This window comes from Crassostrea angulata, chromosome 1 (assembly GCF_025612915.1).
Source record: "Crassostrea angulata isolate pt1a10 chromosome 1, ASM2561291v2, whole genome shotgun sequence".
NCBI classification, from domain to species: domain Eukaryota; kingdom Metazoa; phylum Mollusca; class Bivalvia; order Ostreida; family Ostreidae; genus Magallana; species Magallana angulata.
This window is the reverse complement of record NC_069111.1, coordinates 16,751,068-16,778,484: the sequence shown is the minus strand read 5'-3', so window position 1 is coordinate 16,778,484 and position 27,417 is coordinate 16,751,068. Positions and strand designations below refer to the sequence as shown.

Below are 27,417 nucleotides of genomic sequence, written 5' to 3'. Positions count from 1 at the left end.
AAAGTCTGTGTGCCCAGGGTCTGTACACCCATAAATTGGGCGAGTATTTTGATCACCAGGGTCAGAGTACATATTACAAAAGTTTGTAAATCTATCACCAGAGTCGGAGTACATATCAACAAGCTCTGTGTATTCATCATCAGGCTCTGTAAATCTATCAGCAGGGTCATGATACCTATCATAATTGTCTGTTTCCCCTTCACCAGGGTCTGGATATGTATCACCATGGTCTGTAAATCTACCAGCAGGGTCTTAGTACCTAACACCAGGGTCTGACATCAATAACCTGGGTCAGTATTTCCATCATCAGGGTATCACTATCACCATGCAGTTCAGAGTACGCATCACCAGTGTCTGTGTGCCCATCACCTGGGTCAGTGTACGTATCACCAGGGCCAGTGTTCGTATCACCAGGGTCTAAATACTCATAACCTTGGTCAGTATTACGACTATTAGGATGTCTATGTCTATTACCAGGGTCAGTGTACATATCACTAGGGTCTGTGTGTCCATCACCTGGGTCTGTATACAAATAACCGTGGTCAGTGTACGTATCATAAGGGTCAGTGTACGTATCACCAGGGTCAGTGTTCGTATCACCAGGATCTGTATACCCATAACCTGGGTCAGTATTACGATTATCAGGATGTCTATATCAATTACCAGGGTCAATGAACGTATCACCAGGGTCAGAATTCGTATCACCAGGGTCTGTATACCCATAACCAGGGTCAGTTTTACGATTAACGGGATGTCTATATCAATTGCTAGGGTCAATAAACGTATCACCAGGGTCTGTGTGCCCATCACCAAGTCAGTAGATCCATCACCAGGGTTTTGAAGCATATCACTAAGGTTAGTATACATATCACCAGGGTTTGGGTGCCCATTACCAGGGTCTCAAAACCAATATTGTGATATTTATTGAGACCCAAGTGAGGGATATACTGACTCTGGCTACGCTTATACATGTACAGACCCTTGTAGAAGGTACACTAACCTTGGTTATAGGTAAACTGACCCTGGTGATGGGTATTTTGATTCTGGATATTGGCACACAGACGCTTGTGATGTGTACTCTGACCCTATTAATAAATACTAGTATACAGACCCTGGTGATAGGCATGTAGACCCTGGTGAAACGTACACTAACCCTGGTGATAGGCATTGAGACCCTGGTAATGGTTACGTTGATTTCTGGCTATGGGTTAACAGACCCTAGTGATGGGCACAAAGACACATTGATCCTCGTGATAGGTATTAAGACCCTGATGTCCTCGTGATGGGTATACTGAATCTGGTAATGCGTATACAGACCCTGGTGATACGTACACCGACCAATCTACTCTGACCTTGGTGATGGGTATACAGACCCTGGTGAGGGGTTATGGATAGAGCTACATGGGGTCGGTGTTCTTACCACCCCTACCCCTCCCCAATAACCCCTGAAAAGAAAAAAAACCAAAATAAATTATTCCTCTCCTCCTAACCTTTGATTTTTAGCTCACCTGAGCTGAGAGCTCAAGTGAGCTATTCTGATCACATTTTGTCCGTCGTCCGTCTGTCCGTCCGTCCGTCTGTCTGTCCGTCTGTAAACTTTTTACATTTTGAACTTCTTCTCTAAAACTGCTTATCCAATTTCAATCGAAATTGGCACAAAGCATCCTTATGGGAGGGCAAATATAAATTGCAAAAATAAAAGTCCGATCTGCATTCAAAGCGGAGAAAACCTTGAAACTGTAGAAAAAGGGGGGTGCATTTTTAAAAATCTTCTTCTCAAGAACTACCGAGGCAAATTCAACGTAGTTTAGCATAAATTATCCTTATGGGAAGGAAAATATAAATTGCAAAAATTAAGGGGTAATTTTGTTTCAAATCTAAGTTATTACGAAAATAATAATAAAGGAAAGGCGTGTTTCAATCAGTTTAATAGCATCGGGCTCGGCATCCGATAAAATGGGTAGGCAAGACTTGGCCTGGGCAAAACAAAAGATTGGCAGTTATTAATCTGCCAATCTCATTAAAATTTCAGGATATTTGATGGACTAGTATATTTGTATTCGCTGTAGATATTGCTGCAAAATAATGCGTATTTGGAATTGACGATTGCCGATCTGCCCCGGCATTTATTTTGCCACGGCCCGTGTTTGCATACCCATTTTACCAAGACTCGTATTCCATACTTCTAAAACGAGGTTCTTTGTTTAAAGCAGCCATGACATTATACGAAAAAGGGTCGATCTGACTATGATGAATTTGCTTGTTGTGCAACAGTTCGCGTATGAAGGGAAATTTTGAAACATGAAAAATATATTGGTGCCGATTTTGTGAAGTAAATTGAGGCTAAATATTTCAATGCGTTGACAGTTTTCACACATGACGCTGGTGTTAGCTTGTTCTGATTTTCGTTTCGTTTTCATTATTTATGCTTTGTAACCTGGAAACTATCGTCTGTATTTCGTGATTTTTACGTATCAAATCAAACAGAGACTTCGGTAAATCAAACAGTTACGTTAACTGTTTACCTGCGCAAATTAAGCAAAATCTGATGTAGGGGTACTGAAATACAATTCATTCTATCGGTAATTCGGCATTATCTTTTGCGTAATGGTAGATTAATGCAATAGGTTTTTTTGAGATGCTCGACATTTTCTCTAGTTTATTCAGTTTAAATAGAGTTTGATATCGCTTACGGAAATATGTAGGTATATACATGTATATATATAATTCATTATACATGAAGTGCATGTTTCTTGTGTTTAATTGTTTACAATTTCTATTTACTAACCATATTTGAGTGTTAAGCTTCGAATTATAAGCAAGATACAGATATTTGCTCACAATTCTATGTTTGTACACAGATCTTAAAAGCTAAAGATTAAAAAAGTAAAAAGAAATTGTCAATATTTATTACGAAAATTTTCAAAATCTGTTCTTCCAGAAACCAACTTATTGAATTGTAAACTTGACCTTTTTAGCTCACCTGAGGATGGGGCCACAATGGGGGGGGGGGGGGTCGAAGTTTAACAAGTGAATATATAGATTAAATCTTTAGAAATCTTCTTCTCAGAAACTAATCGGCCAGGAAAACTGAAACTTGTGTGGAAGCATCCTCAGGTAGTGTAGATTCAAAGATGTGAAAAACATGACCCCTGGGGGTAGGGTGGGGCCACAATGGAGGGTCGAAGTTTAACATATGAATATAAAAAGTAAATCTTTAAAAATCTTCTTCTCAGAAACTAATCGGCCAGGAAAGCTGACACTTATGTGGATGCATCCTTAGGTAGTGAAGATTCAAATTTGTGAAAATCATGACCCCCAGGGGTAGGGTGGGGCCACAATGGGGGATCGACGTTTTACACAGGAATCCACAGTAAATCTTTAAAAATCTTCTTCTCAGAAACTATTCAGCCAGGAATGCTGACACTTGTGTGGAAGCATCCTCAGGTAGTGTAAATTCAAAATTGTGAAAATCATGACCCCCGGGGGTAGGGTGGGGCCACAATGGGGGATCGAAGTTTAACATATGATTATATACAGTAAATCTTTAAAAATCTTCTTCTCAGAAACTAATTAGCCAGGAAAGCTAAAACTTGTGTGGAAGCATCCTCAGGTAGTGTAGATTCAAATTTGTGAAAATCATGACCCCTGGGGGTAAGTTTGGGCCACAATGGGAGGTCCATGTTTTACATAGGAATAAACAGAGTAAATCTTTAAAAATCTTCTTCTCAGAAACTAATCAGCCAGGAAAGCTGAAACTTGTGTGAAAGCATCCTCAGGTAGTGTAGATTCAAAGTTGTGAAAATAATGATCCCCAGGGGTAGGGTGGGGCCACAATGGGGGGGGGGGGGGTGTCAAAGTTTAACAAAGGAATATATAGGGCAAATCTTTAAAAACTAATCAGCCAGATGATTCTTTATAATTGTTAAGACTTTGGCCCCAGGACAATTCTTTGGCCTCACGAGAAGGTTCAGAGTTTGATGTACGTTTATATCCCATATATAAACTATTGTTACGGATCTTTTTTAGAACTGCAATACTCAACATATGATATGGCTATAAAATCATCCTGTTAGAAAAGGGACTAATGATTATAAATATAAGAATATCCAGGGGAAAATGGATTTTATTTATACAGGATTTACATGAATTATTGAACATTGTCCAGATAGTTTGTATTATGACTCCATTGAGCTGATTTTATCATACCTATTGTTCCTCAGGTGAGCGATGTGGCCCATGGGCCTCTTGTTTAATATTGAATCTAAGCGTAGGTGTTTATAACCCTGGTGAATGGTTTATTGTATGAGATACAGTAATATTGGTTTATATATATATAAACCCAATTCGTTCTTACTGGTATATGTAAGGTAACCGTGATATTTTGTTCTGGTAGGTGGCATCGTAAAAAAGGGGGTGGTGTGAGAGATTCGCCAAACTATTCTTGACGTGCAAAAAAAAATGTTTTTCGACAATCGTACATCGTGGGGGTGGCTATAGAAATGCTAAGTTTACCTCAAACTTGAATTTCACTGTTCATTTCCTACCAGTCACTTTCAATTTTTTACATGCTTCGAAAATGTTAGGAAGGGGGAAGTGGCAACTGCATGGGAACAGGCCTGCCACCCCACCCACCCGTTTGAAGCTACGTGTCTATTGTTTTCCTGTAACATTGCCTTTATTGTCCTCTCAAATATTTAATTAAATTTTTAGTGTAAACCAAAGGTAGTTAACGGTAGTGCGCCCCCTTTCCTCTGCTTTTGGCAAATATGAGCAAACTATTTGTATTGAAGCCACCGAATCATACTTGTACAATACTTTAAATCAAATATAATTCATCTTTAATGACCATTGATGTGTTCAAAACTTTAAAAGGAAATTTATCACGCATATAGTAAAAAAGAACCTGACACGAAAACAACTGGGTCTACCTTAATGACAATTTTAAATTTAAGGTACGTAAAGACCAAATATTTTATTTTTGTAACTGATCGCGTTAATAAATGAATCTTTCATGGATAAATCCATTCATTTCTAATTGTCATTATACAATATTTTATAATGTCATACAAAAACATTTCTTGTTGTAATTTATCAATTTTTTATTTTCAAAGAACAGCATCCAGATGTTTTCAGTTGTATTCACACAGTCTTTGTCATGCCATTGTGTTAACTTCTCCCTAATATCTAACATTGTTAATATTAAATATTGGTTTTTGTATTTAGTTGATAAACATTTATTTAGGTAAGCCACAAATCAAGCGGTATCTCATAACTCGAATAATTTTTTATATGTTTGTGGATTGTAGACTTCATTATGTCCATGTTGAATAGATGGAAATATTCCTTTTTCTTACTGTTTACTCTTGGTAATAGCGACTAGTAGCCGAAATATTCTTCCTGGTTCGATTCTATGTGATTAAAAAAAAACATTTTTATTTAATCAATATTTGATTTGGCAGCTTAACCGATCCTTGAGCATCACTAGTATTATTTTGCACTTGTAAGAATTAAGTTCTCGTCATCAAATATTTGCTTACTAGGAAGACACTGTTTATTTAGGGGTTTACGTTCTTGACAACATTAGGTAAAAAGTAAATAAATTCAAGCATAAAGGGTGTGGGAGTTCAAAGTCAAACTTATTTATTCAAATTAAAATAAGAGTTAAAAGACATCAATTTGTCTTTCTGTTTTAAATTCGAGCTTGTATTAACAAATTAGAAAGGCAAAAATACGTAGTTTCCCTTTTAAAATTGATAGAAGAAAAAAAACCCACAGTTAAATGGTATTAAGAGAAAAATATGACATGTTTTTCAACGTTTAAGTTTTTTTGTAAAAACCTGGCATTTTATTAGTAAACTTTAGTTTACTTGATTGAATGGTAAATCAACTTCCAGAGCTTGTTGTTGAATCTGAATTGTACCAAAGATGGTCAATACCTTGTTACAATTAATATTATAGATAAGCAAACATAAATAACTAGTTAACGATTACAATGACCACAAATGTAGTTTTTTTATTTTCTGTGAGAGCTAATATTATATTTAAAAAAATAATACGACTATCAGATGAATTAAATATCGTGTCGAAAATGTATATATATAAATTCTAGTTCTTGGAAAATATTTTGTTCATCTTTAGCCTAACTACTAACTATCACTGGAGTATTAACATCACTGAGGTATTAACACTCAAGTTGAGTACACTCCATTAAGAAAAGAAGAAAAACTCTCCGTTGCGGTTCCACTTTGATTTATTGATATGATTTAGGTAATGAACAGTTCTTGGTTAATACAGACGGCTTTATTTCAAACTTAAAGAAGAATGGTTTATCCTAAAAAACACATTTTTTTTGTTTTCATGAGAATCATATCAGAAAAGTTGTTTTTGAAATTGAAAATTCGAAAAATTAAATTATTATAAATGTACTTTTATCATCCTATTTAAAGTTAATCAAATATTATGCACAAACCAGGAAGTATTCAAATATTTAATTTGTTTACTGGAATAATGAAATGTTTTACAGACGTTGCTAGAATCAATGCATGTTTCGATGATTTAAAAGCTGTGTCAATATTTAATGCAAAGGACTTCACAATAAATATTGATTTTTGGTTAAAGTCTCTTTAGATTATCTGCTGTGTATGTCATATTCTTTTTTTCTAAAGCGCATGTCAGAATTTTTAATACTTTTTAAAGGCAATAAATCGATACGAAATTCAACGATTACCATAATTCAGATCGAAAGTTGTTGGAAACAGACCGATTATAACTAAAAAAAGGTATAACAAATTTTCATTTTAGAATTTTTGGTTTTCTATTTCTTACTAACCAACCACTTTTCTTAAGTTCTTTATCTTATTACATTATGACTAAAAAATTCAAAGGTATTACGAGAGTCAATTAAAAAAATACGAAGACAATGTGGCTGTCTATTATATATTTTTAGGTAAAATCATAACTAAGAAATTTATTTATGCAACAAAACTTATTTTATTGATATACGAAGTTTCCTTCCATTCCGTAAAAAGGTACTTTTTTTACCCGATTGTTTTGTCACCACGGCGCACGGTAACGTTGAAAACAAAAACGTCAAGATGACGCAGCCACAGTTGATATAAATATTATTATTAAGTACAAAGAATGCCATGACAACTTTTGAATTTAGGTTTGAATATTAACTGGTTTTAGGCCAAACTTATGGAGATATTACTTTCATCATAATATGAATTATTGTTGACACAACACAAAGTTTGATCGTGCGTCGTGACCTCATTTTTGCAGGATTAGATTCTTAACAATTCTTTGAAATAAAGAAATATATGAATCTCTTTGATTTCAAATTTTTGAAACAATTGCTAAATCATGTCTATTGAATTTAGTAAAAATATGACGTTAAATAACAAAGCTATGACAAAAGTCTTCGCATTTTTTATTGATCCTCATACATTTTTATAAAAGTCTTCGCATTTTTTATTGACCCTCGTACATTTTAATTTCGGGTTTTCTGTGTATTTCTAACCAACCTTTATTTTGATTTTTCGTTTCAGTTACAATGTAGACATCCTTGACAGTATGGCGCAATTTAATTTTTTTGATAAAGCACTTATTGTGCTCATTTTGGCAGTCCATTTGCAGCGCATTTCTATTTCGAATGCCCAATTTTCAAACGAGGTAAATAATTTGAAAACCGAAGTAAATATGTACCTCTGCAAAATTTTATGTTATGACATCATTAAGGAATGGTGTTTTTAACAAATCACAGCAACAACACAAAGTAACCAACCACAAAACCATTCATATTTGCAGATTTCAACTTCTTCTTTGAATACACAAGAAGCGATTTCAGAAAGCACTGATGGAAGCTCGACATTTTCAACAACTTTGCCTCCAACTACGACGACAGAAATAGTTATCGCAGCTGACAGGTCTAGTAAGTTTAGAAAAGTTAACGTTCAAGTTTTCAATCTAATAATATCATACTTAGCTTAATTTGATCTCTCAGTCATCATCATAAGAAGGCTTTCGGAAAGGACATGAGGTAAAACTCGTAAATAATTGTACAAAAAAATATCTGTTTTATAAATATCATTTTCATATATTTCGCTGAAAAGGTTTTTTTTTTAACCGTCGTTCTTATATTTTGAATATTGTTTGAGGCAATGCAATTGAAGAGATATGCCAAGTTGGGTAATTATCCAAAAGAACGAAAACTAATTGATATTGTTAATTTCAACGCTTCCAAACATTTCGTCAAAGATTTCTCAGCAACTATTTATTGCAGATAATTGACATTATTACACACTATTAGTTATGTCAAGCCTTATCGTTGGATATATTTTTTTTACTAGTTGGACGACAACTTTCTGTTATATGTCAACTTTGCTTATTTTTCATATTCAAGTCAGAGCGGGGGTATATATAACTGATAACCATATGCTCACAAATATCGTGTTGTTATAATTTTCATACTTTTCAAATATGTATGATTTTGGCTTGTTCCGTTTAGTTTAATACATGTATCTATTCTTTTTATCTGTAGGATGTCCTGTCGTTAGTTTTACACCAACATCCATAACAACACCTATTGAAACATCTGCGACATTTAAAGCTGTTGTAGCATCTTACTTTGATGAGGCGTTGGAATCTAGATGGTCAAGCGCAACAGGAATAATTGATACCAGCAATCCGAAATTTATTGGTAGCAAAAATATTCCGTTTCCAGAGTTGATGATAAATAATGTCACCTTTGAAGATGATGGTCTTTATGAGCTACAGGTTCGCATAGATGACGGATGGTGCATAGGGAATACCGTTACTTTGGACATAATTGGAGGTTCGTATACCACATACGATTTAAATACTAGTATATGGTTTATTAATCTCAACGAGAGTCGTCGAGACTGAAAAAAATTGAGTAACGTCTCTTTCGAATCTCCGACCAGTGCCACACAAAGTGATTGGGGAAATTTTGGTCCAACTTCGGCTTGTTGTTACGATAGAAATTCGCTGAAGTTTTTCTTTCTTTCTCTTTCACATTTTTAAAGACAGATGAAATTCGGATAAAACCAGACATCCATATATATAAACGTTTTTGACCGTGTCGATTCGTCTCTGTATGTCTATTTACAACACTTCTGTTGTGGTGCGAAACTAAATACATTTTCTTATAAACCATATTGTACATACATGTAGGTGTATTTAATCATTAATAATGTCTTACACTTTGTCTGCCCATTTGTATGTAGCACTTCCTTCATTTATACCCCTTTTGAATTGGTAACTAGTGTAGATCTTTGATACACTGTATTTCGTAAAGATGTACTTTTTAATGCAAAGGAGATGTACATAAATTTAGGGGACGATGCAACTGTCATCCTAATGTTTTGTCTATTCCAAACAATGTACACACAATAGTGTATACTTTTATATTATGTTAAACTACTTCTTTCACAGAATCACTTAAATCACACGAAATATTTTTAGTTATGCCCTGTTTGAGTGTACTAGTTTTTTAGCTAAAGAACTGTTCACATCTTTAATCATTATTTTTTCATGATTTTAAAAACTTATTTTATATTAAAAACAAATTGAAATCTTTTATTGTATGGTTTGAACTAAAATTTATTTATTTAATTAGTTTTGGAGTTTGGCAATGCATGCAACAACTCTAAAGAATGTGACCCAGTTAAGAGCTTGGTTTGTTCATCGGTATCTCAGAGTTGTGTCTGCAACGATGATCATTACAACAGAAATGGGACATGTTATTTAAGTGAGTATCAGATTGCATTCAAGCGATCTTTTGTAAAAATCGCGGCTAGGAAACTCTTCATCTTCTATGTTTATACTTTTGAGATAGGGTTAAAATTGATGTTTAGATATAATGATTAGAGTTTCCCTTAATGAAATTAAGCTTTTACTCAAACATTCAAGAGGAGTAAATAATCAAGTGCCCTAGAGAAGTTTTATGAAGTCGAAAACAGTATTCTAATCCGAAAATACAATAATGATTACCTGGTACATGGAAAGGAATACTGGTTACGCAAACATAATTTAAATGCTGCAAATCATCGCATGGTTATTGTGAATAAATCAAAACGTTATAATCTAATTTGTTGCAAAAAAGGTATTTTTTCTGATTTCAGAAGCCCACATAGGAGCCGTCTTCACTTCGTCAAAGACAACGACTTCTAATATAACAGTGTGGTGGAATCATCCTTACCAGAACGCTGACCTTGTTCAGTCATACAACGTGTCACTCAAAGCATATGATTCTTCATATAATTTCCAAACGTCTGTAGAACTGCAAACGAATTACACCTTTGAATCAGCATTTTTACCAGGCTATCTTTACTATTTTGAAATTACATCCGTCGTTTATCTTAGCGAATCTGCGGAAACGATATTTGTGAAAACGGATGCTATCAATTTAGTAGTTGGTTAGAACTATTCCTACTTTTTCGTGTACGCAAAATTAATATAAAATTTAATGAAAATCTTATGTATGCTTTAACCCACTAAGGTGAATACACAGTTTCGTTCAATCTTATGTTAGTAGGTTATAGTTAAGAATAAAGCAATGGATCGCAAGTATTTTAATCGAAACACACCATTAAACCTATTTAATTTATATATCACAGGGTGTAAACTTTATTTTAATGAGAATTTCCATTTTTTTTTTATTCAAATAGATCCCCTGCCTCCAGGCCCTGTTGAGACAAATGCCAGTTTTTTTCACCCACAAAAGCTTTTTCTAAGGTTACCAGAAGACAACTATAATGTGGATTGGTATGATATCACAATAAACAGATATTGGCGGAGAGTGCATTCGACAGAATATTATTGGCCGAAACATCTAGATCCAGGCACAAATTACACCATACGAATAGTGGTGTATTGTTGGTGGCGTCGTAGCTATACAAAAAGTTCTACATATAATGGTTACATACAGACACAACGTAAGTACAATACTCTATGTATTCAGCCTACCAAATCTTCTTTATAAGCTTTATAAATAATTTTATGTTTATAGGAACAATCATATTATTATTTATGTCTAGTATACCTAGTATGAGTATCTTTACTATTAAAAATAATAGACTCGATTTTTGGGCTTTAATACCGAGAAATCAGATGAGTTCTGTCTTTTGTTTTATATATTTTAAACATTATTGGTACTTGAAGATTACCAATTTGTTCTTATTTTTTTCTAAATCAAGTTTTGCTAATAAGTAATCAACGAAAAACCCTATAAAAAATCCGGAAATCATCTGAAGTTTTTGGATTTTACGATCTTGTGCATGCGCATTACATTCACGCTAAATCACGAGATGCTCTTTAGTTTATGTTTCCAAAATATCACATTTGCATGGATAAACTCAGAAACAATATTACAAACATTGAAAATTTGTCATATATTCATACTGGAGATAACTCTTGTCAGTTTAATATGAAAAATCCGTAGTAGAGTTCCGAATGTCAACATGGTGTGCAAATTTAAAGCAAGGAAAAAAGGTGGTGAAAAGTATTGAATTCTTCATTAGTACATGTATGAATTAAATTTTTTAGATGAAAGGTATTTACAGACTCAACATTTTTTGTTGTGAATAATTTGACTGTTATTTTCAATGCGGCTTCATTAATTTTCTCCGAAATCGTTTCGACGATTCTGCAATTTTTTGCTACATTACGGGTACACATACCGGAGGCATTGTAACTGTGGTGAAGGCATGTCCCGTGAGTTTTCCAGTTTGATTTTTCTTTCTAAGCTGAGTGTAGTGAAATTAATAGCATTATTGTAGGTGTAAAGCTTCGTTATGTAAATGTCAACAATACGGTGTGTCAATGTATCTATTTCGTTAATGTCCAATATCAAATGTAATGCCAACCCGTGGACGCACGGGTCAGAGTCTAGTTGCAGTAAAGTAAACAACCCATGTTGACATCTTACATTATAGTGTTTAGAATAAAATTAATCGTTCGGTCATATTGTAAACTTTGCACCCAGCAAGTTAATTCAAACTATTAAAAGGTAAATACATACAATTGTTTTTACCGTCCATTTTCATATCAAGTCACGTAGGTACATTTGTAAGGCCTCTTACCTTTATTTGACATGCATTTTATAATAAATTTTCAACAACCGGTATTCTTTTTTGGACTTAAACAAGGATGAAAAATTATACCTATTTACTTTGAGCTTCTTTGGAACATTTCGAGGAGTTTTTCTAGCATAACATGGGATCTGACTTTATTGACTAAGTAATCAACTTAATAGAAATTAAGGGGGAATAACACACCTGGAAAAAGTCACTCTAATTAATGTAAATTATTTGATTATGAAAGATATAATGATGAATAAACTACACATATGTCAAATAAGCGAAAGATTTGAAAATAGGGGATAGAAAATGAAAAATAACAAGAAAAGCCCCATGCGGGATTCGAACTCGGTAAGTAAGTATCACAAGCCCGACACTTTATCCACTCAGCTATGAGGTGAGTTATATGTTGCCGTCGATAAAATCCTTCTAATTAAACAAAAAGTCGTTTCGATCAGAGGTCAGCCATATTGTGACGATGTGTTATTTGACCTTAAATAGTACAGAAAATGAGATTATGCCGAACAAGTTGTTTTTCTATTAGTTAACTTACTGAATTAAACCGTATTCAATGATATGCAGAAAAAAATATCCTCAGAATGTTCAACTTAAATTTTTTTTTTAAATAATATAAAAACGCTATTTTAATTTTTTTTTTTTTATTGAGTTTTTCACTTTCACAACATATATACATACATACATGACTTATCTTGTACATGTATTTATATAAATTTCTTGAAAAGCTTCTAAGTATATGATTATTCTATATTATACAGTTCTTATGTAGTGAAAGTAAATTTTGAGAGAGAGAGAGAGAGAGAGAGAGTAAATGAAGGGGAGAGAGCAAGGAAAAGGTTTGGGGCATTGTTCATATATGAATATAAAACTTAAACCATAACCCTGTTCTACAGGGATACTTAAGGGAGGAAAAAAGGATAAAACACGAAAGAAGGACATCACAGTTCAAAACAAGATTGAGATGAGACACATAAAGAGACAATTTAACTATATATAGTACAGTGCTATAGCTTATCACATATATTTTGCCAATGGCTTTCATACTCCTTATATCTACAATTTTTCATTAGCATATATTTTTCAGTCAAGAGCCTTTCTATTACAACATTTTTTAATCCATGAATATTTGGATTTGTATTACTTTTGTATTTACAAGAAAAAATATATTGCTTCACAATAAGAACCAACAAGTTAAAAAATCTATAAATATCTCTATTTTTATATTTTCCAAAGAGAACTGATTGTTTATCAAATGTTATAAACAGGTCAAACTGTCGCAAAATCCAGTCTTCAACAGCAGACCATAATTCTTTTACAATAGTACATTCATAGAATAAATGTCCAATACTCTCTTCATCTCTTTTACAGAAAGTACATACAGGAGACTCTGCTTTTTTTATTTTGAAAAGATATTTATTTGTCGGAACAATCCTATGAAGAATTTGGAACTGTAACCAATGTAGTTTTGATTCTTGTGTAGATTTAAAGGGGAGTTCAAAAATTTTGTGCCAGGTTTCTTGTGCATAGTTATGACCATTTTCTCTCCATTTTGGTATAGATGTACATGTTTCTCTCTTTTTATCTAATAATAAGTTGTACATAAGTTTGCAGCCTTTACGGTTATTATTAAAAATTAGGATATGATTAGGGATAACAGGTCCATATTCTTTTATTATTTGTAAGTTTGGTATGTTTAAATCTTGTGTATTTAGTCTGGTCCTTACAGCAGTTCTTAAACTTGCATATTCAATAAAGTTTGTCATTGGATTTATTTGTTTCAATTTTTCAAAGCTTATAAAAGTTCCATTAATATTTTAATTTACCCTAGTTTAAGTCCGATACATAATATAATTAGATTACAAGATGCCTTCATTATAAAGTGAAAATACGTTCTCTCAATAACTTGGAATAACAAATAAACCGTAAAAAATTGTGTTTTTAGTTTTTAGAAGTTTTGAATTTACCAGATGTGAGCAAATATAAAATAGTTGTCATACTATTGTTTGTATTAACTTCTATCATTGCTTATTCTTTATCTACACCTGTCATTGTAAATATTGCATTTACATACAGTATATAAATTTACAATTAACATAAAACTAGAAATCACTTGACCTTAGAACATATCCAATTATTTGAATTTGCACTGCTTTTTTTCTGTATAATTAATTCTACCAGAACTATAAATTAAGACAATATATACCTTTGTATTATCGGCATTGGTTTAGAAGTAGGGAAAATATTTTTTTAGTTGAAATAATTTGAATTAAATACTTTATATGCTTGGAGTTTCCATTGTCAATTTCCCAAGTTCGGAGTTCAACGTTCCATCATTGTCTCAGTTAGAAATAACGGCAACAGTTTTTATCAAATAAAATATGTTTTAGATAATCGTAAAAAAATTAGTGTGTCTTAAAAAGATATCACTAATAAATACGTAACGATATGAAATATTATCAAAACGGATTTAGTGTGCTTTTTTCCGATAGCGTCACGTTCAATTTTGTTAGCTACGTCAAGCATTAACAATAATCGCTTCTTCATCAGCTTACCGCTGATTGGCTGTTGGTGCAGACTAGATTATGCACGGACAGAACAACTTATCAGAGAATGAAAAATTTACTGTGTTACTCGTGACTGTCGGAATTGGGGTATTTTTCGAAAGTGTATACTTGTGGCAAAACATACATACATTATTTATAGCTGTACAAAGAAAATTTGGGTTAGACTATATTTACATGTAGCTACAGTGCATACCATACTTACGAAAAACTTGCAATTTACGGCACAATAAATACGCTAGTTTTGAACAAATTAACATTATATATCATACCACAACCAGTGCATATAATCCATTTAGAACTTCCTTCTGTTCATAGTTGTCGCTTTAGTTGCCCCAAACTTTCTCCTAATAAACAATCTTTGGCTAATCGACCTCGGAAAGCGGATCAAGAGTTGTCATTTTATATGTAAACAAACCACGCCACTGTATCTGGGACTGATGATGGCGTTTAAAAGAATTTCAGCGACAAGTGAAGAAATGACATTTGCGGTAAAATAGTCCAATCCACACTTTGCAAAAGTTGTTCCCCTTTGCGGGGTCAACCCAAAGGTCTAAAGGGAAAAAACCAACTTTTCCCTTCTTTATGCAACCAAATATTTGGGCGCCCTGTGAAGAAATCTCTTAGAATTTAATTTATTCCTTGGATGTGTGGGTTGCCCCAACTTGGGGCAATCAAAATTCACAGTGGAAACGGATTTCTGATGTCAAATGACAAAGTTACAACCCTCTAAACTACAAAGGCTACTGTAGGAAATATATGGGTTATTCACCAAAGATGGCGGCCAAGGGACAAAACTTTTGTAAAGTGTGGATTGGTATATGTATGATGATATTTTAGTATTGATAATATACACAGAATGTGGTGGAGTAAAAGGAGAATAAACGATTTGGACACTTGCCTAGCGAAGATGGCTCAGTTCTACGTACACATATGTACATACCGGAATACCCCCTTGCACTTTCCACTTCCGTATCAGGTTCTTTCATATCATCGTTTACTTCGTTTATTGAATGTTGATTGCCGATGGAAAGGTGTAAAAATCGAGAAATTCATGTCTATTATTTCGATTGGTAAGTAAATAGGTAATACATGTACATTATACATTAATTACAATGTACATGAACTAATCGCGGAGTACATACAGATTAATTTTTGTTTAACGCCATTGTCGCAAACCACGGTCAACATGTACATGTACCTTAGTTTTGCATATAATTTAAACAAAATGGGAGAGTCTATGTTGGGGAAAATGAACTGTTCTGCGAAATCCATAAGCTCTGGAATTGCGTAAGCGTGCATAGATAACTCTGCCTATGAAAACGAGCTGACCAATCATAAAGTTTTAATACCGGCGGTGTGTATTGCTTATGTGTGACGTAACTGACAAAGTTGATCGTGACGCTATATATCGGAAAAAACACATCAAATCCGTTTTGAAAATATAAGATAAGTAGGCATTTGACTTCGAATAATGAATAATAAAGTTTTGAAATATATACATGTGTATGCACATGAGGATGTTTACCAAAACAATCAAGTGGTAATTCTAATATGAACATTTAATAAAAAAGGAAACTACTACATTTTGTTCCAAAAAAAAACCAAGTATGTTCTTTTGCATGTTAGGAGTCCCGAAGGTCACTTTCCCTAATTCGGAATTCAGCGTTCCATTATTTTCCAACTTGGAAATAAATGCAACCGTTCACAACATCTCCAATATCCCACTTACGACCGCCATAAAGTGGAAGAAAAACGATGAAGATATCAATATCACGGACACCAGATACATTGGAAGTACCGAGGATTTAGTTGCCCCAAAACTGGTCATCAATGAAGTGGATTTCAGCAAAGATCATGGTCAATATTATCGTTGTGTAGCAACCAACTCTGAAGGATCGTGGACTGCTAGTGCAATAATAAATGTACATGATAGTAAGTATGTAAAGATTTTAAACTTTTTTATCATTGCATTAAGTTAACTGGTCATTTCAAATAACATAGATATTTGATAGACAATACTATTAAAATTGTTATTCATCTTGATAGGCTTTGAATTTTTGGAGTCTTGTAATCGGAGTGAGCAATGCAGTCCAGGGAAACATTTGACCTGTCGGCAGAGACAATGTCTCTGTGATGGCAGCCATTACCACTATAACTATACATGTTACTACAGTAAGTTCATTAATTACTTTGTCTTACACATGTAACATAATTTTTACTAGCAAATGTTTACTTTATAAGTCAATACATACGATAAATAAAATATGCTTACAACTAATAGTTGATTAATAGTTGTACAATGTTGAATTAAATAAATCGATCAAAATATATATCGTATACCCATTGTTTTTTTAAATTACAGGATATTATTTGCGAGAAAATCTTAATATCGACACCGATATATGTAAAGGAACTCTAAGATGGAGTCATAGTTCAAACGGCCATGGTCTAAGGATAGAATACATTATCTTTAGACAATCACTGCATAAAAACGTTTGGGTGTACGAAGACACGACGTCAGTTGGAATAGTCTCTCAGTATACATTCAGTCAATGCATTTTGCAACCAGGACGTTATTATGAGTTTTATATTCGATCTAATGTTTTACTGACAAATCCCAATGAAACATTTTATATAGATTCCTATGCAAGATATGTTGTAATGGGTATGTATTGGTTTATTTTTCTTAACGCTATTAAATGTGATAACATTTTTGATATGCATACAATATAAATATGATAGAACAAACCAATTTGCAACCCCGTTATCAAATAAAATTGTATTCAATTTTTTTTTAATGAAAACTTCATCCACAGAACCTCTACCACCAGGAAAAATTAATCGGAAGAGAAGCACTTTCTCTCCAAATCAATTAATGTTAAGATGGGAACGATCTGGTCACGATACCTTTCTGAATTACTATAGAGTAGAGATTGATGGTCATCAGCAGCACACCTTCGGTAGTATCCCAAAGATTTACTGGACAAGACAACTAACCCCTGGAACGAGATATAATGTTACTATAACTGCGGTGAGTCATGGTGATATATATATCGGGCCGTGGTCAGGAACTAAAGAAAGTGAGCCATTTGAGGATTGGATAGAAACAGATACAGGTATGAGAGTATGAAATCCCAATAAAAACATTCATCATTGATCTTCAATCGATTGTTCATGCTAATGAACACGTAAATTCCCTTCATTTTTTTAGCTAACCTGAGCTGAAAGCTCAAGTGAGCTATTCTGATCACATTTTGTCTGTCGTCCGTCTGCCCGACCGTCCGTCCGTCTGCCCGTAAACTTTTCACATTTTCAACATCTTCTCAAGAACTACTAAGCCAATTTCAACCAAACTTGGTACAAATCATCCTTAGGCAAAGGGGATTCAAAGTTGTGAAAATTAAGGGCACACCCGTTTTCAAGGGGAGAAAATTAAAAATTAATGAAAAATTTCGTGAAATTTTCAAAAATCTTCTCCTCAAGAACCAGAAAGCCAGGAAAGCTGAAACTTGTGTGGAAGCATCCTCAGGTAGTGTAAATTCAAAGTTGTGAAAATCATGACCTCCGGGGGTAGGGTTGGGCCACAATGGGGGGTCGAAGTTTTACATAGGAATATATAGAGTAAATCTTTAAAAATCTTCTTCTCAGAAACTAAACAGCCAGGAAAGCTGACACTTGTGTGGAAGCATCCTCAGGTAGTGTAGATTCAAAGTTGTGAAAATCATGACCCCCGGGGGTAGGGTGGGGCCACATTGGGGGGATCGAAGTTTTACATAGGAATATATAGAGTAAATCTTTAAAAATCTTCTTCTCAGAAACTAAACAGCCAGGAAAGCTGACACGTGTGTGGAAGCATCCTCAGGTAGTGTAGATTCAAAGTTGTGAAAATCATGACCCCCGGGGGTAGGGTGGGGCCACAATGGGGGGTCGAAGTTTAACATAGGAATATATAGAGTAAATCTTTAAAAATTTTCTCCTCAGAAACTAAACAGCCTGGAAAGCTGAAACTTGTGTGGAAGCATCCTCGGGTAGTGTAGATTCAAAGTTGTGAAAATCATGACCCCCGGGGGTAGGGTGGGGCCACAATGGGGGGTCGAAGTTTTACATAGGAATATATAGAGTAAATCTTTAAAAATTTTCTCCTCAGAAACTAATCAGCCAGGAAAGCTGAAACTTGTGTGGAAGCATCCTCAGGTAGTGTAGATTCAAAGTTGTGAAAAGCATGATCCCTGGGGGTAGGGTGAGGCCACATTGGGGGGGGGATGTTTAAATTTTACATAGGAATATATAGAGTAAATCTTTAAAAATCTTCTTCTCAGAAACTAATCAGCCTGGAAAGCTGAAACTTGTGGGAAGTATCCTCAGGTAGTGTAGATTCAAAGTTGTGAAAATCATGACCCCTGGGGGTAGGGTGAGGTCACATGGGGGGAGGGGGTGTTAAAGTTTTACATAGGAATATATATAGAGTAAATCTTTTAAAATTTTCTTCTCAGAAATTGATTCTTGATTATTTTAATTAGTGCATCCACTGTTAACCAATTATTGTGATGATTATTTTTATACAATAATAAATATTCAATGTATATAAATTGTTCTGCATAAGTAGTTGGGTCAGGCCGGATTAGTTTGTTTATTTTTGATTTCCAATTTTTAGATACTATGAATTATTTTAGGCCGGCACATATATAGGGACAGTGTCTATTGCATTGCGACGAGCAACTGTTTGGGGTTAAACTTGAACAGGTACGGAGAGATTGAGGGTGTGGACATCCCTGCTCTATCTAATCTTAGTGTTTTTCTAACCTACGATACAGAGTGTGCGGTCATTCCTGCCCTGTATCGCATTAATACAAGTGTGCGGTCATACCTGCTTGTATTGGTGGTGGTTGCGGCGGAGCACTAGTGTATGGTCATCCCTGCTGGTGTTCTGTCCTTTCTAGCGCAAGTGTGCGGCACTCCCTGCGTTAGGTTGAGCTGTTGGCGCAAGTGTGCGGTCATCCCTGCTTGCGTTATCTCTGCTTGCGTTAACGTTGGTACCTGTTGAGTTGCGTAGGTGTGCGGTCATCCCTGACTGCGTAACGTTGAGTCCCAATATATGTGCAGGAGCGGTGATTAAAGTCTGCTCTTGTAAATATTGGCAGCAATCAGGGCTATCCGAGTTCCAAGGGGGAAAATGGATTTTATTTATACAGGATCTACATGTATTATTGTACATTTTCCAGATTGTTTGTATTGTGACTCCATTAAGCTGACTTTATCATACCTATTATTCCTCAGGTGGGCGATGTGGCTCATGGGCCTCTTGTTTTTATTTAGATTAGTTACCAAATAATACACATTGTTTGTTAATTGAATTAAAAAACAGGTGATAGAGAGGGTTATTCGTATTTGCCTTTTGGACAAAAAGACGAACTGCTGAGAGGAGATGACAAAACAAGTGCAACTCTTAAATCTCCGATAACGATCTATGCTGGAGATGGCTTAGAAGGGGGATTCACCTTTGTTCGAGTAAGACTTTATGATTCCTTAAGAGACCCCAATAAACAACCATCAGCCTACACGGCTAAAACGTTATTGTGTTTTAAAAAGGTGCCTTTTGAAAATCCCTTATGAAAGATCTTGAAGATCAAGGGTAAAAGATCGAACTTTGTAGTCGACAAATTTATAAAAACTTGGTGCATAGTGATAACTTTGTATACAAGGATTGTGTATTTTGCGAAATCTCAAAAGCATTCTACTCAAATAGTGAAATAAAAATCCAATCTCTTCAAAGTATTCTCCGCAGTTTGAAATACACTACATTATTCTATACTTTGAATCAATTTCTGAAATGCGCCACGGTACGCTGATTAAGATGGATCTTCTAAACTCTGACTGATGGCTGAACCAAGGCTTTGTAGGGACTTGAAACGGCGACAAGATAAGAACTGTTCAAGTTTTTGAAAAAAAAGGCATGGGGCTAGATTTGAAGAGTATGGTGGGTGTGGCAAGAAGGTAACCCTCCCCGACTTTAAAAATAACTGCTTCACAAGCTCAAATGTATCTGATAGAGCATTATCAGAAGTAGACGTACTTGCTTTAATCCTAACCCAAGGTGTCGTTTATGATAATAATTTTGAGCTTTTTAAGTATAACATCTAAGTAATACCGACCTGTAACACCATTGCTCTTCAGCCCCGGAGTTTGTAAGACTATGCTATCACATTTAAAGAAAATGCAATTAAGAATATGGAACGCCATACCTGCCTTAAGGTCAATTTCATATTATATGAATTGGTATTTCATTTATATGCAATAGTAATATCATTATATGCAGTGGTAACATCATTATATGCAGTGGTAACATCATTATATACTGTGATTTCGCCATTATATTCAGGGGTAAAATCTTTATATGAAGTGGTAACATCATTACGTTATGTCGTAAGATCATAATGTGCAGTGGTTTATTCATTATATGCTATGAATAAATCTTTATATGATATGATAAACTCATTTCATACAGAGCTAAACTCATAATGAACTATTGTTCAATCGTTATGTTATATGGTACACTCTTTCTGTGCAGTTGCAAACTCCTTTTATGCAGTGCAGCTTCTTGACATTAGGTGATAAGTTCATTATATGCAGTACTAACATCATGTTATGGTGTATTAAAACCCTTATGTATGGTGGTAAAACCTTTATGTATTGTGGTGAAAGCTTCACATGCAACTGTAAATCCTTTATATGATGTGACAATTTCATAAAGTGCCGTTGTTGAGTCATTATATTATGAGGTCAGTTCTTTACATGATGCGATCATTTCATTATATGGAGTGGTAACTTCTTTATATGCAGTCGTAACTCTTTATGATGAGGTTGTAAACTGGTTCTCGCTGAAAAGTTTTAATGGGGAAGAGGTCCAGTTTTTTTTTGAAAAAGATGCCGCGTACATTGTGACGATGTACATTTCCTGGTCAACTTGTCGTTTGTTTGGAAGAGAGAGAAAGAGAGAGGGAGAGACTAAGAGAGTTTATCTGTCCTTTAACATCGATATCATAATATCAATCATTGAACCCATTTTGTGTGAAAAATCGAATGTATTATTATAGAGCATGCTTTTAATTTAAAAGTGAAAGAAAGTACAAAAAATCAAGCAATCAAAGTCAAAAGACCTTTGTTTCAATGTACTAGGTAGGTGCTGCTCCTCGCTGATCAATGCCTCCAACACAAAAGGAAAAGACAGATTTTTATTCATAGACATATATAAAAATTCGTTTTCATTTTCTTTTAAATTAATTTGATTTTTAAGAAATAATAAAGAAATTGGTTGGTGTTAACCTCTTTAAATGGTTGTTTCATCCACTGTATAAATTTTAAGCTCACCGGGCATGTTTTTTTGTATTTTAAATCCTACAAAGAATGTGTTGCAGTTCCTGTGCTATTTTCCATTAAGCTGTTGCAGATATCTTCATATCATTTTTATAAAACCATTTTATACGCGGATTCAGAAAAAAAATTCCGGGGGGGGGGGGGGGGTTGCAATATGAATACTGAAGTTTGCCGAAGGAGTGGGGGATGTGGGTTCGAGGCAAATTTTTGGTAATTTCATGGGAATTTAAGAAATTTGAATTTTTCTGGGGCGGGGTCCTCCCCGCGACCCACCCCAGCCCCGTTCAAGACCCCCATGCATTAAACAAATTGTAAAATGGTTACACTGAAAAATGTGACTGGTTTAATTTATGGCATATCCGATTTTTGTTTCAAAGAGGCATATTTTTAACAATTATACTTCGTGAAAAAAAAACCTCCGAAGTTAAAAAATGGTGTTTTAAATCTTCGCAAATTTCAGTATAGCCGAGTGGTTACGCAGGATGGCCGAATAATCACCGAGACTAACTGCTTGGTATTTCTAAAATTAATTTTTGATCGCACGAAAAGGTGATACCCCTATTCCGATGGTTTTGAAAATAATTAATGTCCGGATAAATAAGTTTCAAAACGCTTGTCATTGTAATATTTTACATATGTGCTGATTTTCTTCAACGTTACCGACTTTGTTCACATTATAAACATATTTTGTAATCATTTGCTGCGGAACGAGGGGTTTTAAAACAAAGTAACGCATTAATCGATAAATTTAATGTATCTTTTTGTAAAATATGTCGTTTTCAAAATATATGTACATAGTGTTCGACATCGTTAAAAGCAAGCCGTGCAAAAATTTATGAATCAGCAAAATACGGATAAGTTTGTTCCAAGCGCCACGGTTTATATGGATGGTATTAAAATTATTTTAAATAACAATCAAGAACAAAGTAACTCAATTTCAACGTTTTTGAATACACAGAATTAGATTAATTAAGTAAGCTCCGAAGAATTACATGTATATTTTAAACACGATAGCAAGTAGAAATCAAATTGTTTTATGTTAATATCAAAATACATAAAGTGATCTACCTAACTGTATGCGCGGATCTAGAAGCAGGGGGGGGGGGTATTAAATTTCTACACAAAGTACAATCATCTTTTGAAAGGACAATGTGCGGTATGGTCAAATATCTGCCCCCGATTTCAACCAATTTTTAAATAGTATCGTATGAAAATGAAATCTTCACAAATCATTGTATAGAAGATGCCTATAACTTTAATCTTGATTTTAGTCATCATTGCTCACTCGCTGTTTATCTATGACGTCACTTAAATGACCTAATTCCCGCAAATTTGCTAACAAATGAAGATATTCTCATTTTTGATCTATATTTTGCATTCGGAAGTATAGAGCGCAGGTCTGCTCAAGTGCGATTTTAACATATGTTTTTCTTCAGATAGTTATACATATTATACTAAAAAATGGTACTTGAGCAAGCCTGCGCTCGATGTTTCCCAGTCGAAAAACCATCGGAAAACACCCATATTTTGCTACAAAACATCAATTTATCAAAATAATGCAATATTCATGACGTCATTTCTACATTATGACGTCACTGTGATGATAACCTTTTACACCTTTATTTCCAATATGATTTTAACTATCTTTCACCTTATTTTAAAGCTCTTTCTAAAACTTTGATTTTGGGGGGCAAAAATTGCATAAAACCGCACTTAGTCCTTTGTTTTACTTTTAAAATTAAACGCGTACTCTACTAAAAATTCATTCGATTTATCACACATCGATGTATCAAGAACAGAGAAACTAACTATTAACTCTCTCTCTCTCTCTCTCTCTCTCTCTCTCTCTCTCTCTCTCTCTCTCTCTCTTCAAAACAAACGACAAGTTGACCAGGAAATGTGCATCGTCACAATGAACGCGGCATCTTTTTCAAAATAAAACTGGACCTCCTCCCCATTAAAACTTTTCAGCGAGAACCAGTTTACAACCTCATCATAAAGAGTTACGACTGCATATAAAGAAGTTACCACTCCATATAATGAAATGATCGCATCATGTAAAGAACTGACCTCATAATATAATGAAATTGTCACATCATATAAAGGATTTACAGTTGCATGTGAAGCTTTCACCACAATACATAAAGGTTTTACCACCATACATAATGGTTTTAATACACCATAACATGATGTTAGTACTACATATAATGAACTTATCACCTAATGTCAAGAAGTTGCACTGCATAAAAGGAGTTTGCAACTGCACATAAAGAGTGTACCATATAACATAACGATTGAACAATAGTTCATTGTGAGTTTAGCTCTGTATGAAATGAGTTTATCATATCATATAAAGATTTATTCATAGCATATAATGAATAAACCACTGCACATTATGATCTTACGACATAACGTAATGATGTTACCACTTCATATAAAGATTTTACCCCTGAATATAATGGCGAAATCACAGTATATAATGATGTTACCACTGTATATAATGATGTTACCACTGCATATAATGATGTTACCACTGCATATAATGATATTACTATTGGATATAAAAGATATACCAATTCATATAATATGAAATTGACCTTAAGGCAGCTATGGCGTTCCATATAAGAACCTTATTTGTGTTTGTGGATTGTGGGTTTGTTGGCACCTACAGGCCTTCTACCCTGTTTAGTTAACCATATTTTGTTTCCAGTTTTTCTTATCGAAAAAGTAAATTCGTGCTTATAGTCACCAAGAACAATATTTTCAAATTGTCTTTGAGGTGGATTTAGTAATTTTATATATGTTTGTACCTGTACCCTTTTTTGGTTATGTTTCAATATATGCGATATCTATCTGGCAGAAATATTTTGTACAGTCAAAATACGCTTCAAAATGAAATAAACCTGCGTTAGTGATGTGCCTACAGCTTTAGCACAGTCTCGAAACGTGTATCTGCGATCATCTTCAAATTATTGAAACACGTGCTTTGCCTGTTACAGTAACAGGTCGGCCAGATTTTGTTGTATCTTTGATGGACTCTGTGCAAGTCAGATATGTCTTTCTTCCACCTACGATCTGTTATGTCTTATAATATACCTTATCTGACCTATTAAAAATTCATTTAATTCATTAAAATCTGCATTTCCAAAATTTCGAGTTTTGTTCAGACTTTTATATAAAAAAAATTTTATATTCACAACTTTTTCATACTGAGAATTCTAAAAGCAGTACAATGTTGAATGCCTTTTCCCCAGCTTGTTCTTGTTGCATGAATTCCAGAAGAAAAAACCTGACTACCCAATGAGTGATTTTGTCATTTATTGACCAAATAAATGACAGAATTATAACTAAAGCACATTAAATGTAGAATTGCAATTACCATATTAGCTAATGTAATGACTGGGATAAGGTCTTATGATAAATTAAGGATTTAAGCCTAGAAATGTTAAATTGCAATTAGTGCTTATCCCAGTTATTATTATATAATGAATATAACATTGTTTGCAACAAGAAGGTGGCGATAATAAAAAAGGCCACAAGGCATGCTACATGCTTGCATGACGCATGCAGCGCCACCCAAGGAAAAGGTAATTCTACCAAAAACATGTGATTAAGGAAAATAAAAGCTATTAGCTGAACAAAAAATAAAAAATAAAAAAATTGACATTATGCGTAACCATATGATAAAATCAATAAATCTTTAGCAACTTGGTAAAGGTATTATATCTTATCATGTTGTTCATGACTAGATAAAACAATATGCTGCAATCAGGGATGGGGTCAATTACAATGGAAAGTAATTAATTAAATTACAATTACTTGCTTAAATTCTTCAATTAAATTACCATTACCATTACAAGAGTTTTCAAATGTAATTAATTAAATTACAATTACTTTGCAGATGTAATTAATTAAATTACAAATTACATTTTCATCAAAACTTACTAAAACCATGATTTATATACAACACATAAACATTTAAGGAGGTATATCTATAAAATGAATAAAATTTCCTCATAATCAAAATAATTTCACTGTTTGAGAATTTGCTAACTATTCTGATAATTAGTTACAATTTTTGGAAAGAAAAATATATATTTGGTTTTTATTGATTATTTTAAAACGCAGGTACTGGTAGTCACAATAAGGAGGTGTCCCATACACCCTGACATTCAATAAACATTTAAAAGTCATATCCCTTAACCTACACCTACCATGTCAAATAAAGTATTTCTTGCATGCAAAATTATTATATAAAAACTTTCTCCTTTGCATTTTTATACACTATTTTTTTTTCTTTTGTAAATATAATGCCGAAGTACATGTTAATCTCGGGTAGAGGACAGACTATAATTGTTATCAAAACATAATTCACACCTGTTGTTCTCTACCTAATTATCAAAATGTTTGCAATAAGGGAACATACCCTGTGGATATGTTAGGCATCAAAAACTTAAACCCATTTGAAGCCATACATTTTAGCTCTGTGTATTTTAGGCTATCAATTACAAAGCATGACTTGATAGTTTATATAATTTCGATAACACTGATTTTGTTTGTAAATTAAACAATGATGTTTTAAACTAACTCAATGATAATTGACACACTAATTATTCTAATAAGAAGGGAAATAAGTATTTGTAAGAAAAAAGAGATCAAACAAATCATCAAATACATTTGGGAAACTTATCATTAAATATTGAATCATTGAAAAAATCCATTTTGAAAAATATTTAGTATGATATATATAATAATAGTTCAATGCTTTGTAACTACTCTTCGAACTTGACCTAATGTACCATTGTGTGGGGGAAAATGGGTAGTGGACAGCTTAATGTTTATATGTCCATCAGTGTGTAATTGAAAGTAATTGAAAAGTAATTGGAATTACATGCCTTTTTTTAAAAGTAATTAATTAAATTACCATTACATGTAATTGAAAATATGGCCCATTACACATTACTTCCAATTACATCAAAATTTGTAATTAATTACACTCAATTACTATTACAAATTACCATTACCCCATCCCTGGCTGCAATGAATAAAAAAAAATAACAAGTGAATTTCACTCATGAAAACATTAAAACATTAGCATATCACACAACCCTTGGAGGTTTACACCATTATGATATGTTCAACGTGACTAGAAGAAACTCTGAAGAATTAGAATTAATCACCCGGCAAGTTCAGAAAGATTGCATAAACCATGCATTAGTATGATGATGCTATGACTATGTATACATAAATTAGAGTAGACAAATTATAAACTCATTTCAATGTTCTCAACTGCACACATATAACTCCTTATACAAGTATGATGAGGCCATGAACATGTAATTACATGTAATCTAGAGACA

At 33.8% G+C, this 27,417-nt stretch overlaps 1 protein-coding gene across 7 annotated transcripts in view; it reads left to right on the top strand.

Annotated features, from left to right (window-relative positions):
* LOC128168863 (fibrillin-1-like) overlaps positions 1-27,417 on the top strand; it is an 83,927-nt gene that overhangs the window by 5,474 nt on the left and 51,036 nt on the right. For 6 of the 7 annotated variants that reach the window (XM_052835053.1, XM_052835061.1, XM_052835035.1 and 3 more), the window contains exons 2-13: positions 6,700-6,782; positions 7,551-7,674; positions 7,810-7,933; positions 8,543-8,836; positions 9,641-9,772; positions 10,146-10,439; positions 10,692-10,958; positions 16,310-16,615; positions 16,730-16,855; positions 17,046-17,348; positions 17,500-17,799; positions 20,049-20,191. In XM_052835053.1, coding sequence (XP_052691013.1) covers positions 7,576-7,674; positions 7,810-7,933; positions 8,543-8,836; positions 9,641-9,772; positions 10,146-10,439; positions 10,692-10,958; positions 16,310-16,615; positions 16,730-16,855; positions 17,046-17,348; positions 17,500-17,799; positions 20,049-20,191 — 2,388 coding nt within the window. In that variant the 5' untranslated portion in view covers positions 6,700-6,782; positions 7,551-7,575. The remainder of the gene's footprint in view (positions 1-6,699; positions 6,783-7,550; positions 7,675-7,809; positions 7,934-8,542; positions 8,837-9,640; positions 9,773-10,145; positions 10,440-10,691; positions 10,959-16,309; positions 16,616-16,729; positions 16,856-17,045; positions 17,349-17,499; positions 17,800-20,048; positions 20,192-27,417) is intronic. The other variant, XM_052835024.1, reaches the window with a different exon arrangement.